Source organism: Panicum virgatum, chromosome 5K, assembly GCF_016808335.1.
Source record: "Panicum virgatum strain AP13 chromosome 5K, P.virgatum_v5, whole genome shotgun sequence".
In the NCBI taxonomy this organism is placed as follows: Eukaryota; Viridiplantae; Streptophyta; class Magnoliopsida; order Poales; family Poaceae; genus Panicum; species Panicum virgatum.
Window position 1 is genome coordinate 11,315,732 of NC_053140.1, and position 26,222 is coordinate 11,341,953.

The 26,222-nt window shown below is 46.7% G+C and overlaps 3 protein-coding genes and 1 pseudogene across 4 annotated transcripts; 2 read left to right on the top strand and 2 right to left on the bottom strand.

The window, feature by feature from the left end:
- Positions 1 to 9,476: 9,476 nt before the first annotated feature.
- On the top strand, positions 9,477 to 10,133 carry LOC120710510. Its single transcript, XM_039996179.1, has one exon. The coding sequence runs from the start codon at positions 9,624 to 9,626 to the stop codon at positions 9,834 to 9,836; it is 213 nt and encodes a 70-aa protein (XP_039852113.1). The 5' UTR covers positions 9,477 to 9,623; the 3' UTR covers positions 9,837 to 10,133.
- A 496-nt stretch (positions 10,134 to 10,629) lies between these two features.
- On the top strand, positions 10,630 to 11,289 carry LOC120706306. Its single transcript, XM_039990918.1, has one exon. The coding sequence runs from the start codon at positions 10,845 to 10,847 to the stop codon at positions 11,055 to 11,057; it is 213 nt and encodes a 70-aa protein (XP_039846852.1). The 5' UTR covers positions 10,630 to 10,844; the 3' UTR covers positions 11,058 to 11,289.
- An 18-nt stretch (positions 11,290 to 11,307) lies between these two features.
- Positions 11,308 to 15,693, bottom strand: LOC120706304. Of its 2 annotated transcripts, none has more exons than XM_039990917.1 (7): positions 15,339 to 15,693; positions 15,143 to 15,230; positions 14,777 to 15,021; positions 14,577 to 14,664; positions 13,104 to 14,479; positions 12,069 to 12,173; positions 11,308 to 11,971 (listed from the first exon to the last, which is right to left on the bottom strand). In XM_039990917.1, exons 1-7 carry the CDS (start codon positions 15,594 to 15,596, stop codon positions 11,897 to 11,899), a joined length of 2,235 nt encoding a protein of 744 aa, XP_039846851.1. In that variant the 5' UTR covers positions 15,597 to 15,693; the 3' UTR covers positions 11,308 to 11,896. The 2 variants fall into 2 exon arrangements, with proteins under 2 accessions (XP_039846851.1, XP_039846850.1); XM_039990916.1 differs by having other exon boundaries at positions 12,069 to 12,176; positions 15,339 to 15,691.
- A 1,224-nt stretch (positions 15,694 to 16,917) lies between these two features.
- Positions 16,918 to 21,870, bottom strand: LOC120709684 (annotated as a pseudogene).
- Between the last annotated feature and the right edge of the window lie 4,352 nt (positions 21,871 to 26,222).

Below are 26,222 nucleotides of genomic sequence, written 5' to 3' on the forward strand. Positions count from 1 at the left end.
ATCATGGACATCGATCGACCCTTTTCACCTCAGATAAGGCACTAATGGCAGTGCAGTTTAAAGTTCCAAGGTGCTGGATTTGCTGTTACATGGCTCAAACACCAAATATAACAAGGGTTGAAATTTTACAAACAGAGAAACGTCATAATTTAACAACAAAAAACCACAGACGCCCTTGGTTCAGGAAGCCTATCCCGGTCCAGCCAGCCAGTCCATCACCTTGTTCTCCATCATGCACTTACAGGGCTCTCCAGGGTTAATGTTGTGCTCCCCATAGTTCGAGCAGTCTACAAACTCACCGAGCTCAAACTTGGAGTTCCAAAGAAATACCTTGAGACATGAAGCTCTTTCACTAACACAACGCTGGATATCGTGGATGTTTCATAACCTGATATGTCCAGGTACTCAAGCTCCTCTAGGCAATCAAGGAACGTTATTATAGCAGAGGAAGGCATATCTGAATTTGGTATCTCGATCTTATTAAGCTGAGGAAGAGAGGTACAGATAACTGAAGCCAATCATATATAGAGTCCATACAACTATAAATAAAACAAGCTAATCAGAGTCGCCTTTAATCAAAAGCTCTCCCCAACCATCATCATCATCATCTCCATCATCTTGGACTACAGATTTCCCCTTTCTTGCCTCAATTTGGGACACTGTGACCTCTACTTCCGCTGCATTCATTGCCCACCACTCGTCATCATCTCCATCATCAGGAACGTGGTCATGCTCAGAACCACTCTTCCCTTTATCCTGCACTACACTATTCCCTTGGTTATCGACTACAGATGTGTCGACTGCTTTTCCTTTCCTGTCAGACGGGTGATCCTGGGCAGGTAAGTCTCCTACAAGTGCCTTCATTGCATCCATTTGAGTAGCTCCAACACCCAAAACCTCCGTGCTCGCGGATGACACATCCTTCTAAACGTTGGGCACCTTGTGTGGCAGATCGGCAACTAGGGCCTGCATTGCCTCCATCTGAGCCTCCTGAGCTAAATCCTCCATCTTTTCCATTTCTTCCATCCTCTTGTTAGCCTCCAATTTCTGAAAATATTCCTCCTATGAACCCTTTGGGTATTTAGCTTCCGGATCAACAGTAAAATCTTTCTTTGTTCTTTCCTCCCTTAACCTCTGCCTCTCCATCTCCTCCTCCTCCTTCTTCTTCTCATAATTTGCCAAAAGCTCCCTATCTGTGAGGGGCCATGGGTACTTGCTTCGGTTCCTCCTCCAATAAACAATGCAATCCTCAAGAGTTGCCTTTTCTGTTGCCTTCTTTCCATACTCACGCCGTAGGTCTTGGAGTACAGGCCCTGACAGAAATGACTCAAGGGGCAAAGTAACTTGGTAATCCTTCCTTATCTTCAGTTTTCTATTTAAAGTGTCTCCAGATTTCCAAGGCTCTTTTGTTCTGCCCAATTGCACCATTAGCTCATACCGGCCTTCGAACCACTCCCAATCACATGTCCTTCCCTCCTGAAAAATTATTGAGAGCCAAACATTCATAAATGTTAATGTACCAAGTACTAGCACAATGACAGAATCATAAGGAGTTTCAACTTTGTGGTTAATATACGAACCCAATACTCTCCGTAGCTATTGCCACAGTAATATCTGTAGCCAAGCTCAGAAGGAACTACGCCTTTTGTGGGCAGAATACCACACTTGCATCGAAGACTAGGAGTAGTTGTACATGGACATGGCTTTTTCCCACTTTGTCGGCCAATGAGATCTAGGAACATAAATATACTCATTGAAGTCACATGCCGGCCATCCATCCTGCATGACACATAACATTAGCAACATAATTACAGCAAAATTAAAGAATCAATGCTACGTTACATGACACTTACTCTAGTCTTTAGCGAGCATCTAAAAAAGGGAGTGAACTTTGGATGGACACCAATATTAGGCCTTTGAAGTTTGGCACGAACACCGCAATGACATTTGGGAGGATTGTTCAAACGATATATAGTAGCTTCTTGCTTCTCTTCCTCTGTCATAGGTGGTGGATTTGGTGGGGAAGGGACCCATCGTCTAAACTCATTGTACGCCCACGACTCTGACCGATAATAAGGGAACAGCCGAACTCTAGGATCGAACTTATCCGGACCATCAATCCACTGAAAGAAAAAGCAGTGGCAAGAATTCAATGAATCATTCCACTTGCATATGTAGAATGCTCTACCGGCCGTCTTGGGATGCCTCGATTGCTTCACTACTGCCAGCTGATTGCCCGGTTCACAATGACAGAATGGAACTGGAAGGGCAGGAGAGACTGGGGCATCCTCATCACACTCGAATGGGTATTGTCCACCACCAAGTAGCTTGTACCGGGCATCGCTCATTGCCATGTGTATTGTAGATACATAAATTCCATTGCCATATGAAATAAACAAAATACTTATGGAAACAAAAACAAAATACTTATGGAAACAAAGTATATACTAATTAAGCACAATATACCAGTGTTCAAAATATAATATGTATGTTCGTAAAACTATGGAATAAATTACATGTAACCCATATTAACATCTGTAACACCCCTGTGTTAATTGTGCTCGCTAATCACGTGTTAATCACTGATCATGGCTTAAGCGCGTCATTAGCGCTAACCGAGTCCACGCGTTAAACATTGTTTTAGTCGTGTTCGTCTACGGTTTTCTCCTTGATCCGAGCCTCAAATCAACTTTCGCCCAAAAACAAAGTTGTTGAGCTTCTCTTCCTATACAACTTCTATTTTGGCCAAATTTCAAGTTGCTATATGAAAATTTGAGTTTTGGGTGGTCAAACTTGGGTCAAAATTCGTTGAACATTGCTGTGTTGTTCCTGTGCGTCACTGTTCTCGCCGACGCCCATACCGCGACCGACGCCGGTGACTCCACGCGTCGCGTGCGCCGGCGAACCTCGCCTTCCGCGAGTCACCCTTATCCATTCAAGCGCCTGGATGCTTCTCGCTCGTCCCCTTTCTTCTTCTTTCGAGCTCGCGCGCACGTCGAGCCGAGCAGAGTGAGCAGAGCCGCCTCCGGAGTTGCTCCGGCCACCCCTCGCCGCCCCCCGATCGATTCCTCGTGCCCCAACCTCCCTCGCCTTGCCTCACACCCATGCCGCCCCTCCACAAGCTCATTCGAGCCAATCCCCGTCCGGAATCTGGCCTCGCCGCCGCGGCCACCATTGAAGCTCCACCGAGCTCCGCCCCCTCTCGTCGATGTCCATCTTCCGGCCTTCCTCCATCCAATCCAAGAGCACAATGAGCTTCCCTATACCCTACTCCATCTCTCCGACCTGGTTTCCCTTGGGTTCAAGTGCCACCGACGCCGGGAACGTGTCGCGTCGCCGCGGCCGCCCGAGCGCTGCCGCTGCGCCCGCCGCGGGCTGCCTCCGCGCGGGCTCCAGCTGCGCGGCCGCCTGAGCCCCTGGTCACGGGCGCACCTCGCCTCCGCCGCCAGCCGGCCGTGGCCGGGCCGGCACGCCGCGGGCCACCGCGCGCCCTGCTTGCGCCGCCCCAAGGCCGTCCCTTCTCCGTCCTGTGCCGGCCCCGCCGTGGCCACGGCCATGGCCCCAGCACGGGCAAAAACAGGGGAGGGGAGGGGGGAACCTGGGAGCTGGGCCGGCGCCCACTTACATGTGGGGCCCAGCTGTCAGCCCCCCTTTTTAATGTTTTCTTTATTACTTATTTCGGCTGTTATTTCATAAATTCATAGAAATTCAAGGAAAAATGCTAAAAATGCAAACTCAATTTTTATTGGCTTAGTTGAATTCCAAACTTCAGAGGAAAATTATCCTTGCTTGTGCTACATCAGTTGTATTTGTGCTATAAATTGCCTTGTGTTTAATCTTAATTAATTTATTCCTACTGTTTTGTTGTTCTGAAAATCATGAAATTTATGCAGTAGTCTAATCTTTGTATGTGTAATCCACTATAAAAATTTCATATGCTGGTGCTGTGCACTTTTGGGTAAATCTATGTACGTTTAGTTTAACTTGCTAGAGTTAAAATAAATGTTTTCGGTCAGCAATAAATGTTGGAAAAATTGTGTGGGATGCTTTATCCAAATCATGTTATTCTGATAAATTCTTGTGGCCTGATCATATCTGCAAGTTGGGTACTTGCTTTTAATTTGTTCCTAGCTAGGCTCTTTTCTTTTATAATTGTTGTAATTAATTCTTCCATGCATGTGTTTTTGCAACAAAACAAGCCACTGGTTATTTTGATCCATGTTGTTCTAGGGTTGTATTTAATCCTTCGAAGCAAGTTTAGTAACTTTTGCTTGATAGGAAACACTTCAGGCTAAAAGGCATTAGAACCAAAGCCGGTACATCAGTTCTAAACCGTTTCCGTCGTAACCCTAGTTGTGAGGTTGCTCCGTAGACGCTTTTGGAGTTTGGTCCATGCCTTTCATTGTGTGTAGTGCATTGCATCATTTCATGAGTCTCATGCATGGCATATTCTTATTCGTATAGACGCTGAAACCGAAGTCGCCTACGAGCTGATTGCTGAGCCGGTCCAGGAGCCTTCCACAGGAGAGCCGCAGCCAGGTGAAGTCATTGATCAAGCTCCCGAAGAAGTCACTATCCCTGCTGACCTGCAAGGCAAGCACCGGAGCATAACCCCTACTTTCAGTATTCAATGTTATTATTTAAGTATTGTGCATTAAGTTTTCTAGGAATTGAATGAAACCCTAGTATGCATGTCTCTCCCTAGGTACATATGAGTCTCTTCTAGTGTACATGTCGTTAGTACTGCAATGCTTAATCAGGATTCGGTAGAAGTCGAGTGATTCCTGTCACTCGCGAGATATAGGTCCTTGTCACTTACGAAAGGGTTACTAGAGAATGAATCATTGGGAAAGAAAGGAAAAATGGAGACCGGGCGGAGATGAATTTGGTTATGGATATGGAAGGTATGGAAAGTGAGTCTCCGCCTGTGTCGATTGAGGACCGTACCGTTGTGGCACTACTGATCGAGGATTGAACAGTACTAACCACATGCCGGAAGTAGGAGGTAGTCGAAACCGGTAAGCTGTGTACCGCTTTACAACGATACTTTGAATCCCTACCTGCTACGCTGGGCGTGGGAGTTGGCGGGTGTTGGATGGATGCCACCTTCGGGTTCTCTGGGAGTTCGCCGTGAGGGGCCCAACACCTGGGTTTTAGCAGGCGCGATTCAGATGTCGTGGTAACGATGGAAACAGTTGATGCGTGTGGCCCGACGGGGTTTACATGTGTCGTGTTGGTTAGGTCTACCTTGTAAGGTTAAATCGAATCGATTCGCCGTGACTCGCGGATATGAGAACCTGGATCTCTCTGTCACATCGTAGTAAATGATGGAAATGGAAAGTTGAGAATATGAGGTATGGCTGTGGTATTCTGAAAAGATAATATGATCAACCATGCGTGCTCTAGGTGTTCAGGCAAATCTAGTCGGTATTTGGATAATAAACTTGAGCTAAAATACTGAAAATAAGGATCCACTATTAGCGGCTTTTCAGCAAAACAACTCTAGAGCCAAACAGCTTTGCATGTCTAGGAGTCGGCTAAATATATACCATAGTCGGGTAAGACTTGCTGAGTATTAGTATACTCAGGGTTGTTGTTGTAACCCCTTTGAGCAGGTTGTGTCTTCGCTGACTTCGAGGAGGTCTGTGCGTCCTGGGTTGGACAACCACTTCCTCCTGGGTGGACTGTCGAATGGGTCCCGTCTTCTCCGTGAAGGTCGGGCAGATCGACATCACATCGGTGGGCAGGATGTGGAGTTCACCTTGTATCATCGTCGTGATTAACGTATTGTATTTCGAACTCGGTTTTTAAACTTCCGATGTGTATTTAAACTCTGTCTTTTGTTTCCAAACCTTTTATGTAAAATTTGTGTTGTAAATTAATTTGAAGATTTCTGTATGCTGGTATCACCTATTAATTTGAAGATTTCTGTATGCTGGTATCACCTGTGCTCGTTTTCGTACGGGTCTGCTAGTGCAATTGTGATCCTGGAGTACAGTAGTTTAATCGGGATTTACCCGACAGCCTGTCAGATTACACCATTTTAAGTGCACAGTAACTTGATTAAGTATTAAGATGATGGTTAGCGCACTTAAGCCGGTTTAATTTGGGCAGTGCTGCTACAACATTCCCACTACTCAATCCTAGAAATCATATTAATCGATGCATGCGCGTACTACCTCACGTCCAAATCGAGAGCAGAGTACCATCTACATATCATCTAAAGCCCTAATCATGAGAAAACTATCAACAACACCACCGTTTCTCATATCAAGAACCTAACCCTAATAAAAAATCACCAATAACTACTAATGCACACGGTTAAACGATGAGATATTAGGGGACAATACCTTCGGACAAGAATGGGGAACGATTCCCCCAACTTTTTCCCCTCAAAAAATCCGAATTGGGGGGGGGATCTTGGGGGGGCGGACGGCGCCGTCGTCCTGCCTGCAGCACTGGTCGGGGAGGAGGAGGGAAAGAAAGGGAGGGTGGGGGAGAAGGGGCCAGCGCGGGCCCAGGACATTGGCCTTGTCGCGCCAGCCCGCATGGCGTGACAGGCTTGTCACGCCAGTGCATGTAGCGCGACAGGGAGGGCCACGTCAACGCCGACGCGGTGCAGCGCTGGGTCGGGCCGCCAGCGTGGTCACACTGTCGCGCCACATGCACTGGCGCGACAGAGGCTATCTGTCGCGACAGGGCAAGTGGCGCGACCAAACGGGCTACTCCCTGCAAATAAAAACCAATACGGATTGAAAATAAAATATTATTAAAAAAGGTTAAAAATAAAAAAAAAATCCAGTACCATGCATGTGGACTACTCTGCAGATTGCAGGTGAGTCACAAAGGGACCAGCTGCTGCTTCATCTTTGCCGAAGGCAGTTGGAGGCTTCTGCCAACGTTTTTAGTTCTCCCCAGCAGCCGTATGATGCATTTATAAGACATCGATCACGTATGCCTGCTTGTTGACGCAAACAATGAAACAGACACGGGGAGGCGCTGCTGATTGCTAGCTTGAGAGCTTCTTCAATTCGGTTGGCTCCTGATAGTCCTGAATTTCAGAGCGTAACTAGAAAGGCCACCGCGCATTTGCGCGGCTAGATATAATGTTATATTTTAAATTATTTAATAATTTATATCCCTTTATGTTATATTTTTAAATTATTTAATTATTTATATTTATTATTTGTGTGGCTAGATATAAGTATATTTAAGGTTACACGTTTGTAATCGGCTTTCATAAAGCAATTTTATTTTGTTGACGAAAATCAAGATCTATTAAAGCTATTTTGAGGATAAATAATTTGATTTTATTTTCATACTACTTCTATGTTTGAATTGGATACTATTTTGAGATAGTTCTAAGTTTATTGTTGTATACGTTAATTAAAAAATATTTAGTTTCACTAAAGTGTAAATTTTTTAATAATGCTCAAAGTTGTGTTTTGAGGATTGCGTCAATGGTAAACATATTATTATTCATTTGGAGGTAGTATTATTTTTAACATAAGAAATTTTTTGAGCATTTTTTTAGGTTTATGTGTTACCGTTAATGTTGTAGAGTAATGTTTTTATTTATTTAATTTAGATTCTAAGTCAATGATTTGCGGCAACTTCTTGGCGTCTTCCTGGTACTCACCTGCTGATGCTGCTACTTCTTGTTTGTTGTTATCTTGGTTGCTCAAGTGAAGAGATAAAAAGAAGAGGTTTACTCTCTCATTTCCAGCTTAATTCGTAGAATCGATAGAGTGTGTGAATCTTATTCACCTCCAACCATTCATTTCTTCGTTGTTGCCTCTAATTCAATAATAGTTCCTCCACACTCCACACTCCACTTCTCTGCGTCGTCCACTCCATATCCACGCGGGCTTATGGCCTTTCCTTTTTCTCATTTTCCTTTTCATTTTTTCTTATTTTTTCTCATCCCCCTTATTGTTTCCAATGGAATATGGATATAGTGCATTTATTTTGTTTCTCTCATAGCCTTGGGTACTCATTTAATCAATTCAAATATACTGCAACTGATTTGACGGAGACAGTGAGATAAACAATAGTTGACATAAGATTGTTTCTGGGTTTTTTAGCGCCATTTATTAGTTTCAATATGACTTTTGACTGAAATGTTAGTAAATAGAACACATATTAATTTTGTATGTACATGTTTCGATTGTATGTTAAAAATAATATTAGAATTATTCAACTAAAATGATAGTATTTCTCAGTAAATTGTGAGGCTATAACATTTCTATTTTTTCAGCGTGGTGTTGTGGTGTGCAAATATTTTTCTGAAGCTTGTCTTGAATTTTTTTATCAATATTTATATCTGTAGGAAAAATAAATAAAAAATTATAATTGTAATTTTTAAGAATCTCCTAGCTTACACAACTCTAGTTGTTTGGAGTCTCATTACTATGTTGCATATTGAATTAGTTTCTTTATAATGGCATGGCGGGCTATATTTAGTCAAACACAATAGTATTTTGGGTCGATTTTTATCGTAATGACAGTGCTGGGTAATTTCAATTTCTTTTATTTTTTCTGATTAACGTGAGAATTTTTAGGATTTGAGATTGAATGTGGAGGCTCCGTTTGTTAGCCAAATAATAAGATAACTGAATACACTATGAGGCTACAACTTTTCTATTTTTTCAGCGTGGTGCTATGGTGTGCAAATATTTTGTAAAGTTTCTCCAGAATTTTTTTTATCAATGTTTATGCCTATAGAAAAAATAAATTAAAAATCATGATCGTAACTTTTAAGAAACTCCTAACTTACCCAACGCTAGTTGTTTGGAGTCTCATTACTATGTTAAATATTAGATTAATTTTTTTATAATGGCGTGGTGGGCTATATTTAGTCAGACACAGAGGTAGTTTGGGTTGATATTTATCATACTGACAGTGGTGAGTAATTTAAATTTTTCTTATTTTTTCAATTAATGTGGAAAATTTTAGGTTTTGAGAGTGAATATGGAGACTCTATTTATTAGGCAAATAATAAGATAATAGATGACTAGAAGCAGTTGGCATCGGTCTCTTTTCTGCCTCACACACTGTTGCAGTAGTGGTACTGAGCTTTCCTTCGGTTGGTTTCAGCGTGACAGCAAGTTGAAGACCGCCTCTGCAAGTCTGCTCCGTGCCAACTGCCAAGTCGTCGTCCGTCGTCTCTGCCTCGCCTTGGCTTCCTCCTCGGACGAGACACCAAACACCAAGCGGCGTGGAAGTCAAGCAACCCTACTAGTACTACCCTCCCTCCGGCCCCTCCTCCTGAGTTGATCTGACCTCGCAACAGTACAAAAACAAAGCCTGATGTGACGCGCCGCGCCGCGCGCGCCTTGGAGTCTCAGCAGCAGTGATGGTCTGATGGATGCGTCTGAAACTCTGAACTCGCGACTGCCGATGCGTGCTGCATCCGTAACAGCTCAACACGTACTAGTCCCCTCGCCAATGACAAGGAGGAGCTTCCAAAATTGCCGTCTACGGGAGCATCACTAGTTGGCACATGTAGCCACCCGGACTCGCTTGCTTTGACATAGTAGCCGCGGCGGACGGCCGGCCGGCCGGCCAGAGATGTATATATACGTATATGCACCCAGTGATGGACCTCTGCAGGGTAGGAGAAGATGGCGGACTGGGGCCCGGTGCTGATCGCGGTGGTCTTCTTCGTGCTGCTCACGCCGGGGCTGCTGTGCCAGATCCCCGGCGGGAACAGGGGCATCCCGGAGTTCCACAGCATGCGCACCAGCGGCATGGCCATCTTCGTCCACACCCTCCTCTTCTTCGGCTTCTGCGCCATCTTCATGGTCGCCGTCGGGGTCCACCTCTACGCCAACTGAGCCAGCCTGCTGTTCTACCGTTGTTTTTTTTTTCCAGGCCGAGTTCTAGCTAGCAAATACTAGTACTACGAATGAACTGATACTAGAAAACATTTTTTTTCTAGCGCAAGTATAAGCGTGGTGAATGCCAATTTTCGTGGCTGCTGTCTATCTCCAAGTTTCTCTTTTCTTTTGATCACACCTCCTATTCTTCGCTCTCCTGAAATCTGCTGTCCAAGTGATCCAAACAACTCAATCTGCTGTCGTAAAAGATCTGCACAAAACTAGCTACTCCCTCCGTTCAAATTACAGGTTGTTTGATTTTTTTCAACCCCAAGTTCGACCACTCGTTTTATTCAAAAAATTATATAAAATATCATTTTTTTATTGTGGTTTGCTTTACCAATACAAGTTTTTCAAAAATAATTTAAATTTGACTACATTTATATAAAAAAATTTAAATAAAATGAGTGGTCAAATTTAATGTCAAAAAATCACAACCTATAATTTACAACGGAGTAAGTACAAATAAGCGAGCTGCGCCCACCAGATCAGCAACGTGCAAATCGACGGATGTCACGGCACAGCACCGAGCCAAAAGGCCCCAACCCCCAGGCCACAAAACAAAAGCCTCGATGGAATGGATGACGGGGAGGGAGTGGAGCGGGCAGGGCAGGTCGCGGATGGGCGCGCGACGGGCGGACCGGACGCACGGACACGGAGACGAGGACATGAGGCGAGACGCGACGGCAACGTCCCACCCAACCCAACCCAACGCATGATTGGCGCCGCTGCTCCTGCTTCAACCTGAAAGTGCCCAGGCAAAGCAAATCAGCGCCCGGTTTGGTTTGGTTTTGGTTTTGGTTGGGGTGGGAGCAGCGGGTCGCCGTCGGCCTGCTTTTATACGCCGTCCTTCCCCACTGCGTCTGCCGGGAGAGAGAGAGAGAGAGAGAGAGAGAGAGAGAGAGAGAGAGAGTTTGGGAGGGAGGTCAGGGAGGAGAAAGAAGAGGGTGAGGAGGGTGATCGGAGATGTCGGACTGGGGGCCGGTGGTGGTGGCGGTGGTGCTGTTCGTGCTGCTCTCGCCGGGGCTGCTGCTGCAGCTGCCGGCCAAGGGCGGCCGCTTCGTCGAGTTCGGCAACTTCCAGACCAGCGGCGCCTCCATCTTCGTCCACGCCATCATCTTCTTCGCCCTCACCGCCGTCTTCCTCGTCGCCATCGGGGTCCACATCACCACCGACTAGCCACCCCGGTGATCATGGCGCTACCACTACCTGCCTGCCCAGTGAGGAGCACTTCGTGCGATACGGCAGCCTGTATCTGCATCAGTATTTGCAGATTGTAAATTTGTAATTGTACCGTACCCCTCTGCTAGCAGTTAAGCGTTTATCTTATACATGCAAGGATTTGTAATCTTACCAGGCTGATTTTAAAAGAATTGTACACTAGCCTCTGAATTTCTGTCCGATTATTCTACTTGTTCCACTCCAATCAGATTGTTAACTAACTTCGGTTCCGTTCCAGTCATCCATCATACATTTCATACTACCAGTTAGGCAGTTAAACAACTTAAAAGCAACTCTAGATCCTCGGAGGATTAGGCCTGCATGCAAACCTCTCCAGCTAAGCTCACACCCATATTTCCAGGCCTGCAAGCCTGAAACCAACCAGCACTCACGCCGGCCAACCGAACAAATCTGAAGCTGTTCTCTATGTATGAATTAGAGACAGCATACATAATACATGGCACAAGGACCAAGCATCACGAACCAACGCAAGACGCCCTCCTTACGATGCCGCCGCCGCCATTTCACAGCTCAACAATCCCTCCTCCATAGCAAACCGGCATTTTCCAGCTTGCAAGAACTCCATTCCAGGGCTTCCTTGTGTCCCTTTGACAACCACTGAACCACCCCCTCACCGCTACAGCGGCACATCGCATTGCTTCCACGAGACCGGATATATGTCAGAGTCCCGACCAGAAGGTAAACTCGCGGTTCACAAGCGGCAGCACGCAGAATGTGCTGAACAAAAGCTAGACGATCAGCAGGTCAGCAGGCTGAGACCACGTTCAGAAGTTCGGTCACCTCCGGCTGCGGCTGGGAGATGGCGCCACCTTCTTTTCCTCGACATACTGCGAGAATGTTACCCTCGGTCTCTGGGTTCAAATGACAAGATAGAAACCATGCATCAGCTTTAGTGTGCCTGCCCGCAACTAGGTGGTTCAGCAGTTTCAGGGTACAGCAACTACTTACAGGGATTCTGCAGTGGGAATTCAGATCCTCGAACATCTGCCGGCAACGTTCTCTGGCCACCTCTTCCACCCGAGACGCCTGTCTGCAAGCTGCTTGTGTCGACTCCTGCTGCAATTTCAAACAAAGATAAGAATTGAAGGATTTTGTAAACTTGAAATTTGTGATGAATATAAAACTGTTATTCAAGTGAGCAGACATCTTCAGACAGGGCAACACACACAAAAAAGAGCCACTCAAGAATAAGAAAATGGAAACATCTGGCTGAGAACAGGCCAAAGTTATACCCGTTCTAGTCATTGGCGGGCGTAAGGTTCCATTTCACATGTCCAAGTTAGACTCAATTATCATATGGAAATAGTTCGTGCTCACAAGTTGCACACAATTAAAACTATTTCCCCTAGGATTAAACCATAAATATATAAATGATTTGAAGATTGCAGCTAGGACATATACAATACATGTGTGGGTAGCGATGAATTTAATATCAATTGTATAAGCTACAGTAAGGTTGACATAGTCGTCTCCAATGTCTACACGTGATCAGTGACCAACAAGCTTAGTTCCAGTGACCAATGACAAATTATGATCACAGTGAATTATTGACATTACAGAAACAATTCTGACTACGACATTGCTGGTGTGGAATGCATCCTTGTATTGTATTTATAGGATTGCCAAATACAGACCACAGACCCAGAAGTATTTCTACAGCTAAGCATTCTTACAGCCTAAATTATGCAAATGATAGTCCATGATAGGAAGAAACTCCATAGATGCAGAAGGCAAGTTACCTAGTTTTGTGAGTTGTCTTGAAAATTATTCCAAAAGGTTACCAGATTCTACAATAACATTCTCTTTAAAAAAATCTAGCATAACATATTCTAGGAGATGCTTATCCTGACCTTGAATATCCAGATTAGATGATACCACACAAGACATTGTAAAAATACTAGTAAGCATGAATAACATTTCTATGTACGGAATCTCAAGATAAGGAAAAGAAACAAAAGGTGCAATGCAAGTAATTATGCTTACTTGGACAGCAGGCTTCTCCACCAGACTCCTAAGATTTGCCACCTCCTTCAATAAGTTACTTATTATATCATCTGCTTCTTGCATTTGCTTCCTAGAGAACTCAAAAGCTTGGTCAGCATGTAGACGAAATGTAGAGCAGTCCAAACACATGCAGATGCCCTTGCACCCCCTTGGATGCCTCTTAAGTATTCCTTTCTTTGGAGAAAGCTTCTTAGGAGAATACTTATTAGGAGAGAGAACTCTTTTTTCCATAGAATGAACACCTCTTGGCTGCGATATGCCAGCTTTGCATCCCGATTCAGTGAGCGGAATACATCCAGACATTTCCTCTACTGATAAAGATCTGTCAACAGCACAAGGATCAGAAGACCTGCAGATCATTTGTATGTCACTGTCAAGAAGCTGATTATCATGAGCAGCCACAGAATCCTCGGGATCTTGGGCACAACACGAATGCAACAATGGTATCATGGTCTTGGTAGGGCTAACAAAACCAACATCATGACATCGTGAGTCTTTGGTTTGACACTGCGGTACTTCAGCTAATTCAGAATTATCTTGCAGTTGTGCAGTCAGGGACTCCTTTGCGACACAGGGCTGAAGCTGCTCATTGGCAAGATGGTCGCCCTTGTATGAATTTTCTTCATCTCCATCTAAAGGTGACGGCTCTTCTTGTGTGGCCTTTTGCATGTCAGCCGTGTCAGTCTTCAAAGGAGAGATTTCTGATACAGCAGGCTGAAATTCCCAGCTATACAGAACATGGCTCCCATCTGACTTTACAGCTTCATCTTGTACACTTCTTTTGACTTTATCTCTTTTGCATTCCTCTGGACAATCCTCTGACACAACAATCTGATGCTGACCGCTTGCCTGGACATCATCCCCATCTGATATTAAATCACCCTCAGAAGAAGTTACTGGGTCATGACCTGAAGTCAAAGCTTCTTGCTGCAAGACATTTTGCACTTCAGCTGCATCGTATTCTGGACGGGAGGCTTTCATAACAGCAGAATGAGACTGCTTGTCATCAAGAACACAATTTTTACCCTCAGAAGAAGTTACTGGGTCTTGACCTGAAGTCAAAGCTTCTTGTTGCAAGACATTTTGCTCTTCAGCTGCATTGTATTCTGGAGGAGAGGCTTTCGTAACAGCAGAATGAGACTGCCTGTCATCAAGAACACAGTTTTTATCAGCTTTTGGTGGCTCTTCTTCCTCCATTCTTTCAACTTGAGCTCTGCTGCATTCCTGAGAAGAGTCATCAGAGAAAGCAAGATGCTGCTGCCCACTGGTAAAGATGCCATTCTCATCTGATGCTAGTAGCCTTTCCTCTGCAACTCTTCGAATTTTGACCCTTTGACCTTCCTGAGAAGAGATTTCTGACACATCAAGGCAAAATAGCACATTATGAGAAAAATCAAACTCTGTAAAAGACATAACTTAATCTTGATGAACTGAACCCATCAATCACCGTACCATTCTCCATGAGAAATGGCAGCATCCTTTTGTAGCTGAACGAGCTCGGATGATGAACAAACCTCGACCTCGTGCACCGGGCAAGCCACTGAAACACAAAATCGCACTCTCCATTACTTCATACAGCAAACAGGATCAATCTGAAGTTCAGAACATGGTTCTTGGAATGCTAATACGAGACGTGGTAGCAACAAACTCACCGGCTTGCTGCTTGCAAGGTCATGAGGGACAGTGTTGGCCTCTTCCGCCACGTTGTTGCAGCCATCCTTCACCTCGGTGTCTCCTCCAGTCTTCACCACCACCGGCTCCACAGAATCCATGGCCTCACATTCGAGGCGAGTCGCACCCAAAGGCTCATCAACCAACCGAGAGTCAGATCTGCTGAGCTCGTTCTTTGAGTGCGCAGCCGCGCTGTCTGAGGGCACTTCCTTGCCGATTGAGTTATCTGAACCACGCAAGCCCATACGCACGACAGCATGGAGACGGCATATAAGAACAAATTATCGGGAACCAGACCATACGGAGAAGACAAATCCGCGCGGAATCGGAGTCGAAGAGGGCGTTACCGTTCTTGGCCATCTCGTTGAGGAAAGGCAGCAGCCGCCTGTAGCCGAACGAGCCGGGGTCGCGCACGAGCTTGGACCGCGGGAGCACCCGACCCCGTGGGGAACCAAGACAATCAGACGCCGAAATCCCAGAGCGGCAATGCAGGTAGGCACCGGCCACCGGCACGGACAGATCAAGAAACGAGCGCTGACTTACCGGCTTCCGGTCGAGGTCTTCGGCCGCGGCGGCGGCCGACGCAGCCTCCGGTGGCGTGCTCTCCGCAGATCCGGGCTTCACGGGCGCGGTGCACTCAGGGGAGGAGCCGACGGAACCGGCGGCGGGCGGGACGACGCGGCGGAGGCGGAGGTCCTTGACGGAGACGCCGCCGACGCCGCAGTGGAGGAGGAGCTCCGCGTGGCGGCGGGAGGTGACGCCGCCTAGGCGCGCGGCGGCGCGGGTTCGGTGGCCCGGCATGGCGGCTGCCTCCGCACACGCGCGCGCGCTCGCCTCGGGGCGTTCCGCGTCTGACGGGGGCTGTGAGGTGGCGGGAGAGGAGAGGAGGGCAAGTAAGAGAGAGGATTAGAAGAGGCGGCGCCTCTTGGCGGCGAAAACTGGGATCCATTGGCGCCAAAATAGTGGGGGCGGGGAAAAGGGCGGGCTTTGCCAGGGCCCACACGCCTCTGGGGGTTTTTTTTTTTTTGAAAGAACCCCCCTCGGGTTAGTCAGCCCTTTGGGCCTTGGGCGGGAAAAACATGTCGGTCAGCCCGCTGGGCCATGATGCTCCCTCTTTTCTTTTCTTTTTTTTCTCATTTTCATTTTCTATTTCTTCTGCTTGGCATATACTAAACTAAATAAATCCCTACTTTGGTAAGGTTGTATCCAATCCATGTCAAGATTCACAAATATTTTGTCCTTCGTATGCACTCAATAATCTCACGGCCTTGGTTCAATATTCTGGAACCTATTTGCATTATCTATTTCGTAGAATTGGATGTGTTAGGATATTGAGAAATGGGTGTTAAAAGCAACTTCCTTTTTTTTTTACTTATTTCTAAAGCACGCAGCGTTTTTCTTATAAATTTTAGTTTGGCCCAACATGTATAATGAGAACTTTTAACCTAAACGGGCCCAGATAATAGTGATAATGTGAAAACGCAACAAAATTCATGCCCGGGAGAACCTACCGTGGAAAAAAAAAAGATCGCGTCGACCACATAATAGTATCAAGGGCCGGCCAGGTCACACATTATTTACAACATCCGGGTCTTCACCTGTGGCAACACACGGTCATGTATATTTGTTAGTAATCCTAAAACTGGTTATCATGATATTAAAATAACGGGTTAACAAAAAAAATTATTAGAAAATGCCAAGTTCTAAATAGCGGGCTAAGGGGTTTAGCGGCTGGACTTTGAAAACAGCTAATAGCAGGCTAAATGATGCTATAGCGGCTAAATTACACGTGAGTTCAAATAGTGGCACTATGCATAAATAGCTATAGCGGTCTATAACGGAAGCTATAGCGAGAGATTTAAAACTTTGGAAAATTGTGTTATACCCCCAAAGTCGCGGCTCGTTAGTCCATTTTCAGGGTACATACACGTGCGTACGTTGGGCTTCGTCTGTACATTTTCTGACTTCGTTAGTTATGCATCTGAAGGTGGTTGCAATTTACTTACTATTTTTTGAATATTAGAAAGAGGATGGAATGGAGTAATTTATTGGAGATGCTTGTGTTCGGTAACATAGGGTCATAGGAGTTTTTAAACTAAAATCCCAACTACCAGGCTAGCAGTTCAAGCTGCTGACGGCTGCGTCTCGAGCCCGAACCCGAACGGGAACAGTGGGTCGTAGTGCGCGTCGCCGGCGTTCATCGGCAACTGCTCCACCGACCGGAACCACGTCCTCGCCAGCTTCCCGGTGAACCCGTAGTCACCGAACAGCACGTCGCTGACGCCCTGCCCCTCCGTCCCCGGCAGCCACGCCGCCACCAGCGCGTCCACGGCGCCCACGAGCGGCTCCACCGCCAGCGGCCGCCCGGACACGAGCACCACGGCGCACCTGACGCCGCCGCCGCACACGGTCCGAATCACGCCGAGCCCGGGCGCCGGGACGGTCAGGTTGAGGTTGTCGCCGAACGACTCGGCGTACGGCGGCTCGCCCACGACGACGACGGCGTAGTCGAACCGGCCCGCGTTCCGCTGGACGAAGCCGGCGTCGGGGTTCTCGGCGTAGACCACCTCCGTGCCGCTGTCCACGGCGCGCCTGATGCCGTCGAGGATCGTGGTCCCGGCGGTGAGGTTGTTCCCGCCTTGGCCCTGCCAGGTGATGGTCCAGCCGCCGCACTGGTAGCCGAGGTTGTGGGCGTGGCTGCCGGCGACCAGGATGGCGCCGGCCTTCTTGGGCAGCGGCAGCAGCGGCGGCTCGCCGTCCTTGCCGTTCTTGAGCAGGACGAGGGACCGGCGCACGGCCTCCCGCGCCAGCTCCCGGTGCTCCGGCTTGCCCAGCTCGCCGGCGAGGCTGGGGTCGCCGTAGGGGTTCTCGAAGAGGCCCATGGTGAACTTGACCCGGAGGATCCGGCGGACCGCGTCGTCGATCCGGCTCATCGGGATCGTGCCGTTCCGCACCAGCGCCGTCAGGTCGTCGATGAACTCGGTGTAGGTGTAGGGGATCATGACCTGAATCACAACTCACATGTGTGCGTTCGTTAATCTCTGCTCCAGAATGAAGCATATGAATTCACCAGAATATCCTGCGCACACTGTGCAATTCTACTAGTTACCATATCAATGCCGGCGAGGATCCCCAGCTTGACGGACGTGATGTAGTCCGCATGTTCAGGGCTCGTCATTTTATCGAGTCCTCGCCAATCCGAGATTACAAAACCCTGAAAGTTCAGATTAAAACTTCACTGAAAATTTCGAAAAAGTAGAAGAACAAGTTAACCAGCATTTGTCCAAATTCTTTTCTGAAGTGCAATAAGACATTGAAAATTGATTGGATTTGCAGTTTCATAAAGATATGTAGTATTCTGTATTTAAATCTTATTTTTGGCGAATAAATTTGGACGAACCCTGAACCGGAGCCTGGTCTTGACTAGTCACAGGATTCGGGGTCGATGCCTCGTCCCTCGACCCGGGAACGTCGTTCCGATTCGAGGGTCGGGGTCGAAGAGGGTCAGCGTCCCATTCAAGGTTGGATCGTGTCCCGGATTGAAAGGGGTCGCAGCCCCATTGCTAGCAGATTTAATTGGGATAAGGAGGTTAAGAATAGTGGATTGGTGTGGTTTTTGTTAGACAATGAGCTGAGTACGTGTAGCATGGTCTAAATGTACTCTTTCATATGTTTCTTATATGCTTGTGCAGATTAGTTTCTTCATTAGTAGCACATATATAGTTTTTGTCTTTATCGACCCGAAGATATCGACCCCGATGAATCAGGGTCGCGTCCCACATAATAATTTATCGTTCCATAGATGTATACCCCCTTCGTACCACAATTTTATAAAATGACGACCCTCGACCCTCGACCCCGTTCCTCGACCCGGTCGACCCAGAAACTTTGTGACTATAGTCTTGAGGAAGTCGGTGAGCAGGAAGTGGTTGGCGTGCATCTTGACCCCGTTCCAGCTCGAGAAGGAGACCATCACGGTGGAGACGCCCCGGATGACAGCGCTGTAGTAGGGCGGCATGTGGACGGCGAGCAGGTCGTGGAAGCTGGCCACCGTGTCGTTCTCGTTGATGCCCCTGGCCGTGCCGCCGTCGCCGACGTAGTGCTTGGAGCACGCCGCCACGTTGCGCTGCCCGGCGGCGACGAACGGGGCGCCCCGGCGGCCGTCCGCCGGGATCTCACCCTGCAGCCCGGAGATGACGGACGTCATCCGCTGCACCAGCTTGGGGTCCTCGCTGAAGCTCTCGTAGCACCGGCCCCACCTTGGGTCCCTGCAGACCTGTCGGCAGAACAGTGGTGAAAGGTCCTTTTTGTTGTTGTCTGATTAAGGATTGTTAATTATTCTGCTTGTTCATTTGATGCACACTTTGGCTAACTAAAGGTTTTAGGCAGTACGTACCGCAACGCATGGAGCAAACACGTAGGGGATCCCGGTGGCCCGGACCTCCAGCGCAGTTGCTGCTCCAATCTTCTTTACTAGCTCTGGGTCTCTGGTTCATGTAAATCGAAAGTTTAGGGTCGGATGGTGCCGTAATTTCGTCCAAGACTGCCAGTAAGCAGCTGAGATTTTCAGAACTGCCCTCAGCCCTCTCAATTGTGAAGTGTAGGTATTGTCCTAAGTTAACTCGTCTAACTTTGATTAAATTTAATTATGGGAAAATGTATGTTATACGGTAACAAATAAATATTTGGTGTCGCCAGGGGCAAAGCTTGCCGAGAATGTCATCGAGGTCACCTCTATTACATGACATGGTGACTCTGGAATCCAAACAGTGATTTAGTTGTGGAATTTCTAAGATCTTTCCAGGTCAAAATATTGTAGAAGTTGGCATATTTTTCTATTATTTTTTTTCAACTTCGAAGCCTTGATTTAGACAAAACTAAGAACTACAGCTGGAGCAGTCATGGACACTGTCACCAATAATTATTCTTTTTAGTGTACTTCTAAGTACCATGCATTAGAGCAAGGCTAATGATTTAGCCCGCTACTGGCTGCAAGAGTCTTTGTAGCTCATCTCTCAGCCTACTTGTATAGTGGTTTAGTTCTCCATCGTTAATATATGGCCCACTTATATATCTCACAAAATTTCTTGGTTCCTGTGCCTGAATTGGCTGTAAGTTTACAGCCTGCTTCTCTTCTTTCTCCTCCACCTCAGCATTTATCTAGCTTTCAGTCTTTCATTGTACTTGCTCTTAGGTAAACTTTTCAGCACGGGTAACACTATCGATGCAGCCAGTCAATAAGGTCAACTCTTCTCGACGCCTAGCATTGAAATACGTGGACGGTGGACCATTGGGAATCTTGGGTCTTATTACAACATGACACTCGTCCATACTTCAAATCTTGACAGTTTCATAAATATACAAGTAGAGATGGTAAAGGGCACAAGATTTTGAAATAGAAAAATCTAAAGAGCTGGGCTCTAAAAGGGTTGGACTCTAATCTTATATAATTTTGAACTAAATAGTTTAAGAGTTTTTTTGGGCTGTGAAGAGGCCACTAGGACCATGACCCATTACCGCCCCTATATACAAGTGTTTATAACTTTATGCTTTTGAAGTTTAACAAGATAGGCTCTAACTCACTACTAGATTATTTCGTGACCGTACCGGAAGGAATGGATACACGCGAAAATGGCCAGACGATTAGTAGTAGGAAACCACCTGGTGCAGCCAAGGCCGACGTTGTGCGGGAAGACGGTGGCCTTGTAGACGTTGCCGTGGCCGTGGACGGCGTCGATGCCGTAGAGCATGGGGATCCCGAGGCGCGTGGACATGGCCGCCCGCTGCATCCCGTTGACCATCTTGACCCACGCCTCCGCCGGAGCCTGCGGCGCCGGCACGCTGCCTCCGCCGCTGAGCACGCTCCCTGCACAGCACACGCGCACCTCGTCATTGCTCCCGTCGCGCGCCACCCATCACCGCCGTTCAGCCGCAAGCTCCACGCGCACGTACTTACCTACGAAGCAGCCGCGGACGACGTCGGCGGTGGCGTTCTCGCGCTCGATCTGCGACATCTGGCCGATCTTCTCGGCGAGCGTCATCCAGCGCAGCAGGTCGTCGATCCGCCGCTTCAGCGGCTGCCTCGGGTCCTTTTACAGGAACCGCTCCCCTCCTCCTCCGGCGGCCGCCGCCATTGCCGCCGGCGCGCCGCACCTGCACAGAAGCAGCAGCAAGAACACGGCGGCGGTGCCAGTGGTCGTCGCCAGGACCGACCCCAAGCGCCCACCAGCTGCCGGGACCCCCATAGCTCAGCTCAGATGCTGTGACTGACCGAGACTGCCTCTTCACCCGCAGCAGTGAAAACGACAGACGCACAGGCACAGCCTCTGTTCAAAAAAACACACGCACAGCTAATGAGCGAGCTGAGGTCGAGCTCGGTTCGTACTTATGGACAGGTTTAGGGACCAACGCAAGGCTTAATTGTTCATACAAAAGGTTTGTTCGGGCGATGATCTCGTAGGAGCACGTTGCTCTGCATCGGAGTTTGGAGGCGCACGGTGTTCAGTCTTCAGAAGTCCTGGAAAGATACTAACCCCGGAGACAGGGTCCTGGGTTCATGTGTTTCTTATGGGGACTCTGCTCGGACCACGCCTAAGAAAACAGCAACTTGGTTCTCGTTGTGCGCTCGCTTCGACGAGAAATTTACGCGACACAAGCAGCAAGTAGTGTGTATGCCCTGTCTGTAAGTCTGTTAATTAGGAGGGGAAGAAACTAGCCGTTTGCTGTTCAGAGCAACAACGGCTTTGATCGGTCCGTCACCACCAACAACAACAAGCAACCAGCGACACCAAATGGATATAATTAATCTGTTTGAGCTCCTCCAGTCTCCACCTCCCCTTAGGTCTTTAAGTTAATCTGAAAGCCAAATGTATCTGAAAGCTAGGATTAGCTTGTGTACGTATGCACAGTACCCTGAGCAGCCAAGTCTCTCCGCGGACCTCATCATTGATTGAACTCGCGCTTGATCTGCGAGTTTCCATGGCTTTCTTCGCCCCGTGCTGCCACCACCGCTGACTTTGATCGCAGCGCAGTGTCAAGTTGCCACTGGATACCCAACACCCTTACCTAAATTCATACCCGTTGTATTTGATAGGGTATGGATTATTCATCTCAATTTAGGTATGGGTAAGATATATATGGATAATACCTATTTTACCCACGTACCCGTTAGTTAGTTCTTTTCTATTCTTTTATGTTCCGTAGCTCTGCTCTTTGACATAGGGCCCACGTGTATGTGTAGCTACACTGTTTTACACAGAGTTGCTGCCGGTTACACCGAGTCATCTACAACAAATTTCAATGAATTTTGATAAAATTTTATAGTGTGAACGTGAGGTTTTATTTTTTAGGGTCCGACTCTTGACGTGGGGCCCACGTGTAGGTCTAGCCACACTGCTTTGCACAGAGTAGATATCGATCATACTAAGTCATCTCCAACAAATTTCAGTCAATTTTGATAAATAAATATGATTAAGTGCTGGACTCGCCCGCGGCGCCGTCAACGCGCACGTCTGACCCATCACTTCACTCTACTCGTCTTCGTTCTATGGGCACACCAGGGTACTACTATATGATGCCAATCTCATCGATAAATAAATATGATTAAGTATCAGCTTTTGTATTTGTGCGTCGTCATTGATATATCATGGAGTATTCATTACGTCCGATATAGGTTTGATGTGCAACCGTTTCAATTCGACTTGTGCGATTTCGGCTCAATCTCTCGTCCCGTTCGCGAGTGACCCAACAAACACTTCAGATCACAGCCCAACAAGCAGGCCCAATCAGTCCTCCATGCCCTGCGCGGTGGCAGGCGGCTTTTTTATTTTTTATATTTTTTAAAAATGTTTTTTACAGAAATATATTTTCGATTTCACATTTTACAGTTTTATACCCCTCCCGTCCGACAGGGGGGCGGCAGGGACCTACATGTAAATAAACATAAAAAAATTCGTGGAGGCCCCTGTCGGGAGCCTGCCGCCCGGTGGAGGGGCGGCAGGCAGCCCGCCCGCCCGGCAGGGGGGCGGCAGACTCCCCCCCAAATATAAAAGCTGAGCTACTTCCCTCGCACCCTCATTTTCTGTCCACGAGATCCAGAGAGGGGAGAGGGAGAGAGGAGGGGTGAGGGAGGTAATTCCACCGGTGAAGTCCTGCCGGATTTTGAATCCGAACCGCAGGTAACCAATATTTCTCAACTATTATAGACTTATTTCTAAAATAATTATGAATTAGAACAGATTTAGTTTTTGGATTGTGAAATATAGAATAGTAAACTTAGAATGACAGTACCTTATTGCTATTTCAAACTCCGAACTCCTAATATCTTGTACCACTGGATTCCCAAAACCCTCTTCACGCCATTCGCCTAGCACTGGGAAGCTCTCATCGTCCGATGAGTCCCCACATTGCTCCATTATTCGCGCATCCTGGTCTTCTTTCTCCATGTCCTCCACAATTCCAGGTATCCACTCGCCTTCATCTGCTAAATCTTGTAGTTCCGGTTCTAGAGCTTGCACGTTCTCTTATTCTTTATCATCTTCCATCTCTTCATTCCAGTCAGATGTTGTGTGTGTTGATCCTTCACCTAAATCACCGGCCTTCTGGTGAATCTGAATTACTATTGTGAGAGGCCACCCACTTTCAAGAGCTGCGTGCATGTAATGTTGCCATTCTTTCGTACTACTTATAGGCGTCAACTCCCAGAAATCCCCATTAGTTTCCCAGGAAGTCAAGGTATGAACCGTAAGCAAATGAGTCTTTGGATTCACATTGAACTTCCTGTGAAGACATTTTTGTATGGACTCAAAACTCCTCTCTAGGGGTTTATCTAGACTGCACTGTCTTCTTTCTAATGCTGATAGATCTACTCCATAGGAATCATGAGTAATTCTATAGAAGTCACCGTAATGAACTTAAAACGCCACCTTGCTCGACATATCTGGCCATCCAAAAACTTTATTTTAATTAATCCAATATCTAGAAACATGGTATGGCTTCAATTATAACCACTAATCCGAACCCTAAGTGCTTGCAATAATAAAAAATACTAATCATAGAATTAAATATACAAAAAAAATTCAATGAGAAAGTTGAGAAATATTGGTTACCTGCGGTTCGGATCCAAAATCCGGCAGGGCTTCTGTAAGCATCTAGGCCCTCAAGGTATGTTTCGGTGATTAATGACAACCATTATTGTGACTAATGAGTTTGTGCAGCTTAATAGATCATTATCGCTCATTTGGTCATATGTCAAAAGAGGCCCCTCAATTTCATTATTCAAAAAGGCGATCTCGGTATTCAACTCAATTATATGTCAAGACTAAGGATCTTTCTAATCCTAAGTGTCATAAGGATGAGAAGGACACTTAGGTTAGTATAGGTTTTATAGTTTTGTAGTGATCGCACTATTAAGAGGTGTTAAGGCCAAGTAACTTGAGCATGGATATGGTCAATCATAAATGGATGCACACTATGGTCACTCAGGTTCCTAGAAGTTCAAATAAGTGGTTTTCAACTTATATCTCAAGAATATTTGGATTTCATTCAAGACTCAAATCAGAAAAGGCAAAATCAGGAAAAAGTTTATACACCGGTTTAACCGACGTTTTCATTTTTCTATACGTCGGTTAAACGAAGTCAGCAGAGTCTGGACAAATCAATACACCGGTTAAACCGACGTGTTTGAATTTAACGTCGGTGCATTAGTCCAGAGTTGGTTTTCCAGGGTGTTTCAAGGTTCTATACACCGGTTAAACCGACGCTGTTTGAATCAAGACGTCGGTGCAATTGACCAGTGAGATGGTTTTTCCAAGGATTTCAGAAGTTGTACTCACCGGTTAAACTGACGATAAGTTTGAGTTAACGTCGGTGCAGTTGTCCAGAGACTTGGTATTTCAGCTGATCAGTGGACAACTACACTCACCGGTTAAACCGATGATACGTCGGTTAATCTGCCCAAGTTGTAACGGCTAGTTTTCAGAAGGGGTAGTTTACATTCATCGGTTAAACCGACGCTGGCTATTGGAGGATCGTCGGATTAACCGGCGCTACGCAGTTTTCTGGCAGCTTTTCTCCAACGGCTCTATTCGTGTGAGTTGCCTATATATACCCCTCCAATGGGTCATTTTGCACACTCTTAACACCTGGACACATTCATACACTCATATATTGTTGAGAGCCACCTTGAGCTTCATCTTTGACATACTTGTTCATTCAATCAATCAAGAAGCAAGACTAAGGACTTGAGTACAGAGAAACTTGTGTGCATCCGTTCTTGGTGATCGGTTCTTGCTCAAGTGAAGGCCCTAGCTTGTTACTCTTGGTGATTGGCATCACCTAGGCAATCTTGGTGATCGAGGTGTTTCTCGCGGAGCTTGCCAAGGATTGTGGGAGCCCGGAGAAGAAAATTGTACGTGGCTTGATCTCCACCACGCCGGGATGGTGAACGGAGACTCTTAGTGAGCACCCACGTCTCGGTGACATGGGAGGTGACAAAACTCTTTGTGAGTGTCACAACGTGGATTAGGGGTGTGTGCCAACACATCGATACCACGGGAAAAAATCCGGTCGTCTCTTGTCCACTCTCTTTATTCAAGCATTTTCTTTCATGCAATTTATTCATGTGCTTGACTTAGAGATCATAACTTAGCTCTATCTTGCTAGGCTTTTCTTCCCGGTATTTCTCTCATAACTTGTTTAGGTAGCTTAATTATCCGGTTGGTGAATTGGTGCCTTACTAGCATTGCATAGGTTAAGGTTGTTTTATTGTGTTTTAGAAATTGAAAAAGGCCCAATTCACCCCCCCTCTTGGTCCATCGATCCTTACAATTGGTATCAGAGCCTCGTTGCTCATTTGAATCATTAGGCTTCACCGCCTAGAGCTATGGCCAAGATGGGTGGTTCGCCGCCTCACTTCGAGGGCAAGAACTTTGCCTATTGGAAAGTTCGCATGGCCGCATACCTTGATGCGATTATCCCCGAAGTGTGGTTGGCAACAAAGACCGGGTTCACCGGAACTCCCACCACGGAACAACTAAAGTGGAATGCAAAGGCTAGAAATGCAATTTTCGAAGCCATTAGTGAGGAAGTCTTTGCTAGAGTAAATGGCATGGACTTGTTTAGAGCTAAGAATGATTCTTTTAAAATGCTAGCTCATGAAAATTGCAATGATATGTATTCTCGCTTAAATGTCATTGTCAAGGACATTAATGCACTTGAAATATCCAAAATTGACAGTGGCTCCATCAATCGCAAGATTCTCATGCTCCTTCCGAAGCCCAAGTACAACATCATCAATGTTATGCTTCAAAAGGAGAATCTTGACACAATGGAAGTGGGAGAACTTGTGGGCGAAATTCGCGCTCATGAAATGGGTATCCTTGGTATGTCCGAAGAGCCAACTTCAAGCAAATCAATTGCTCTAAAGAC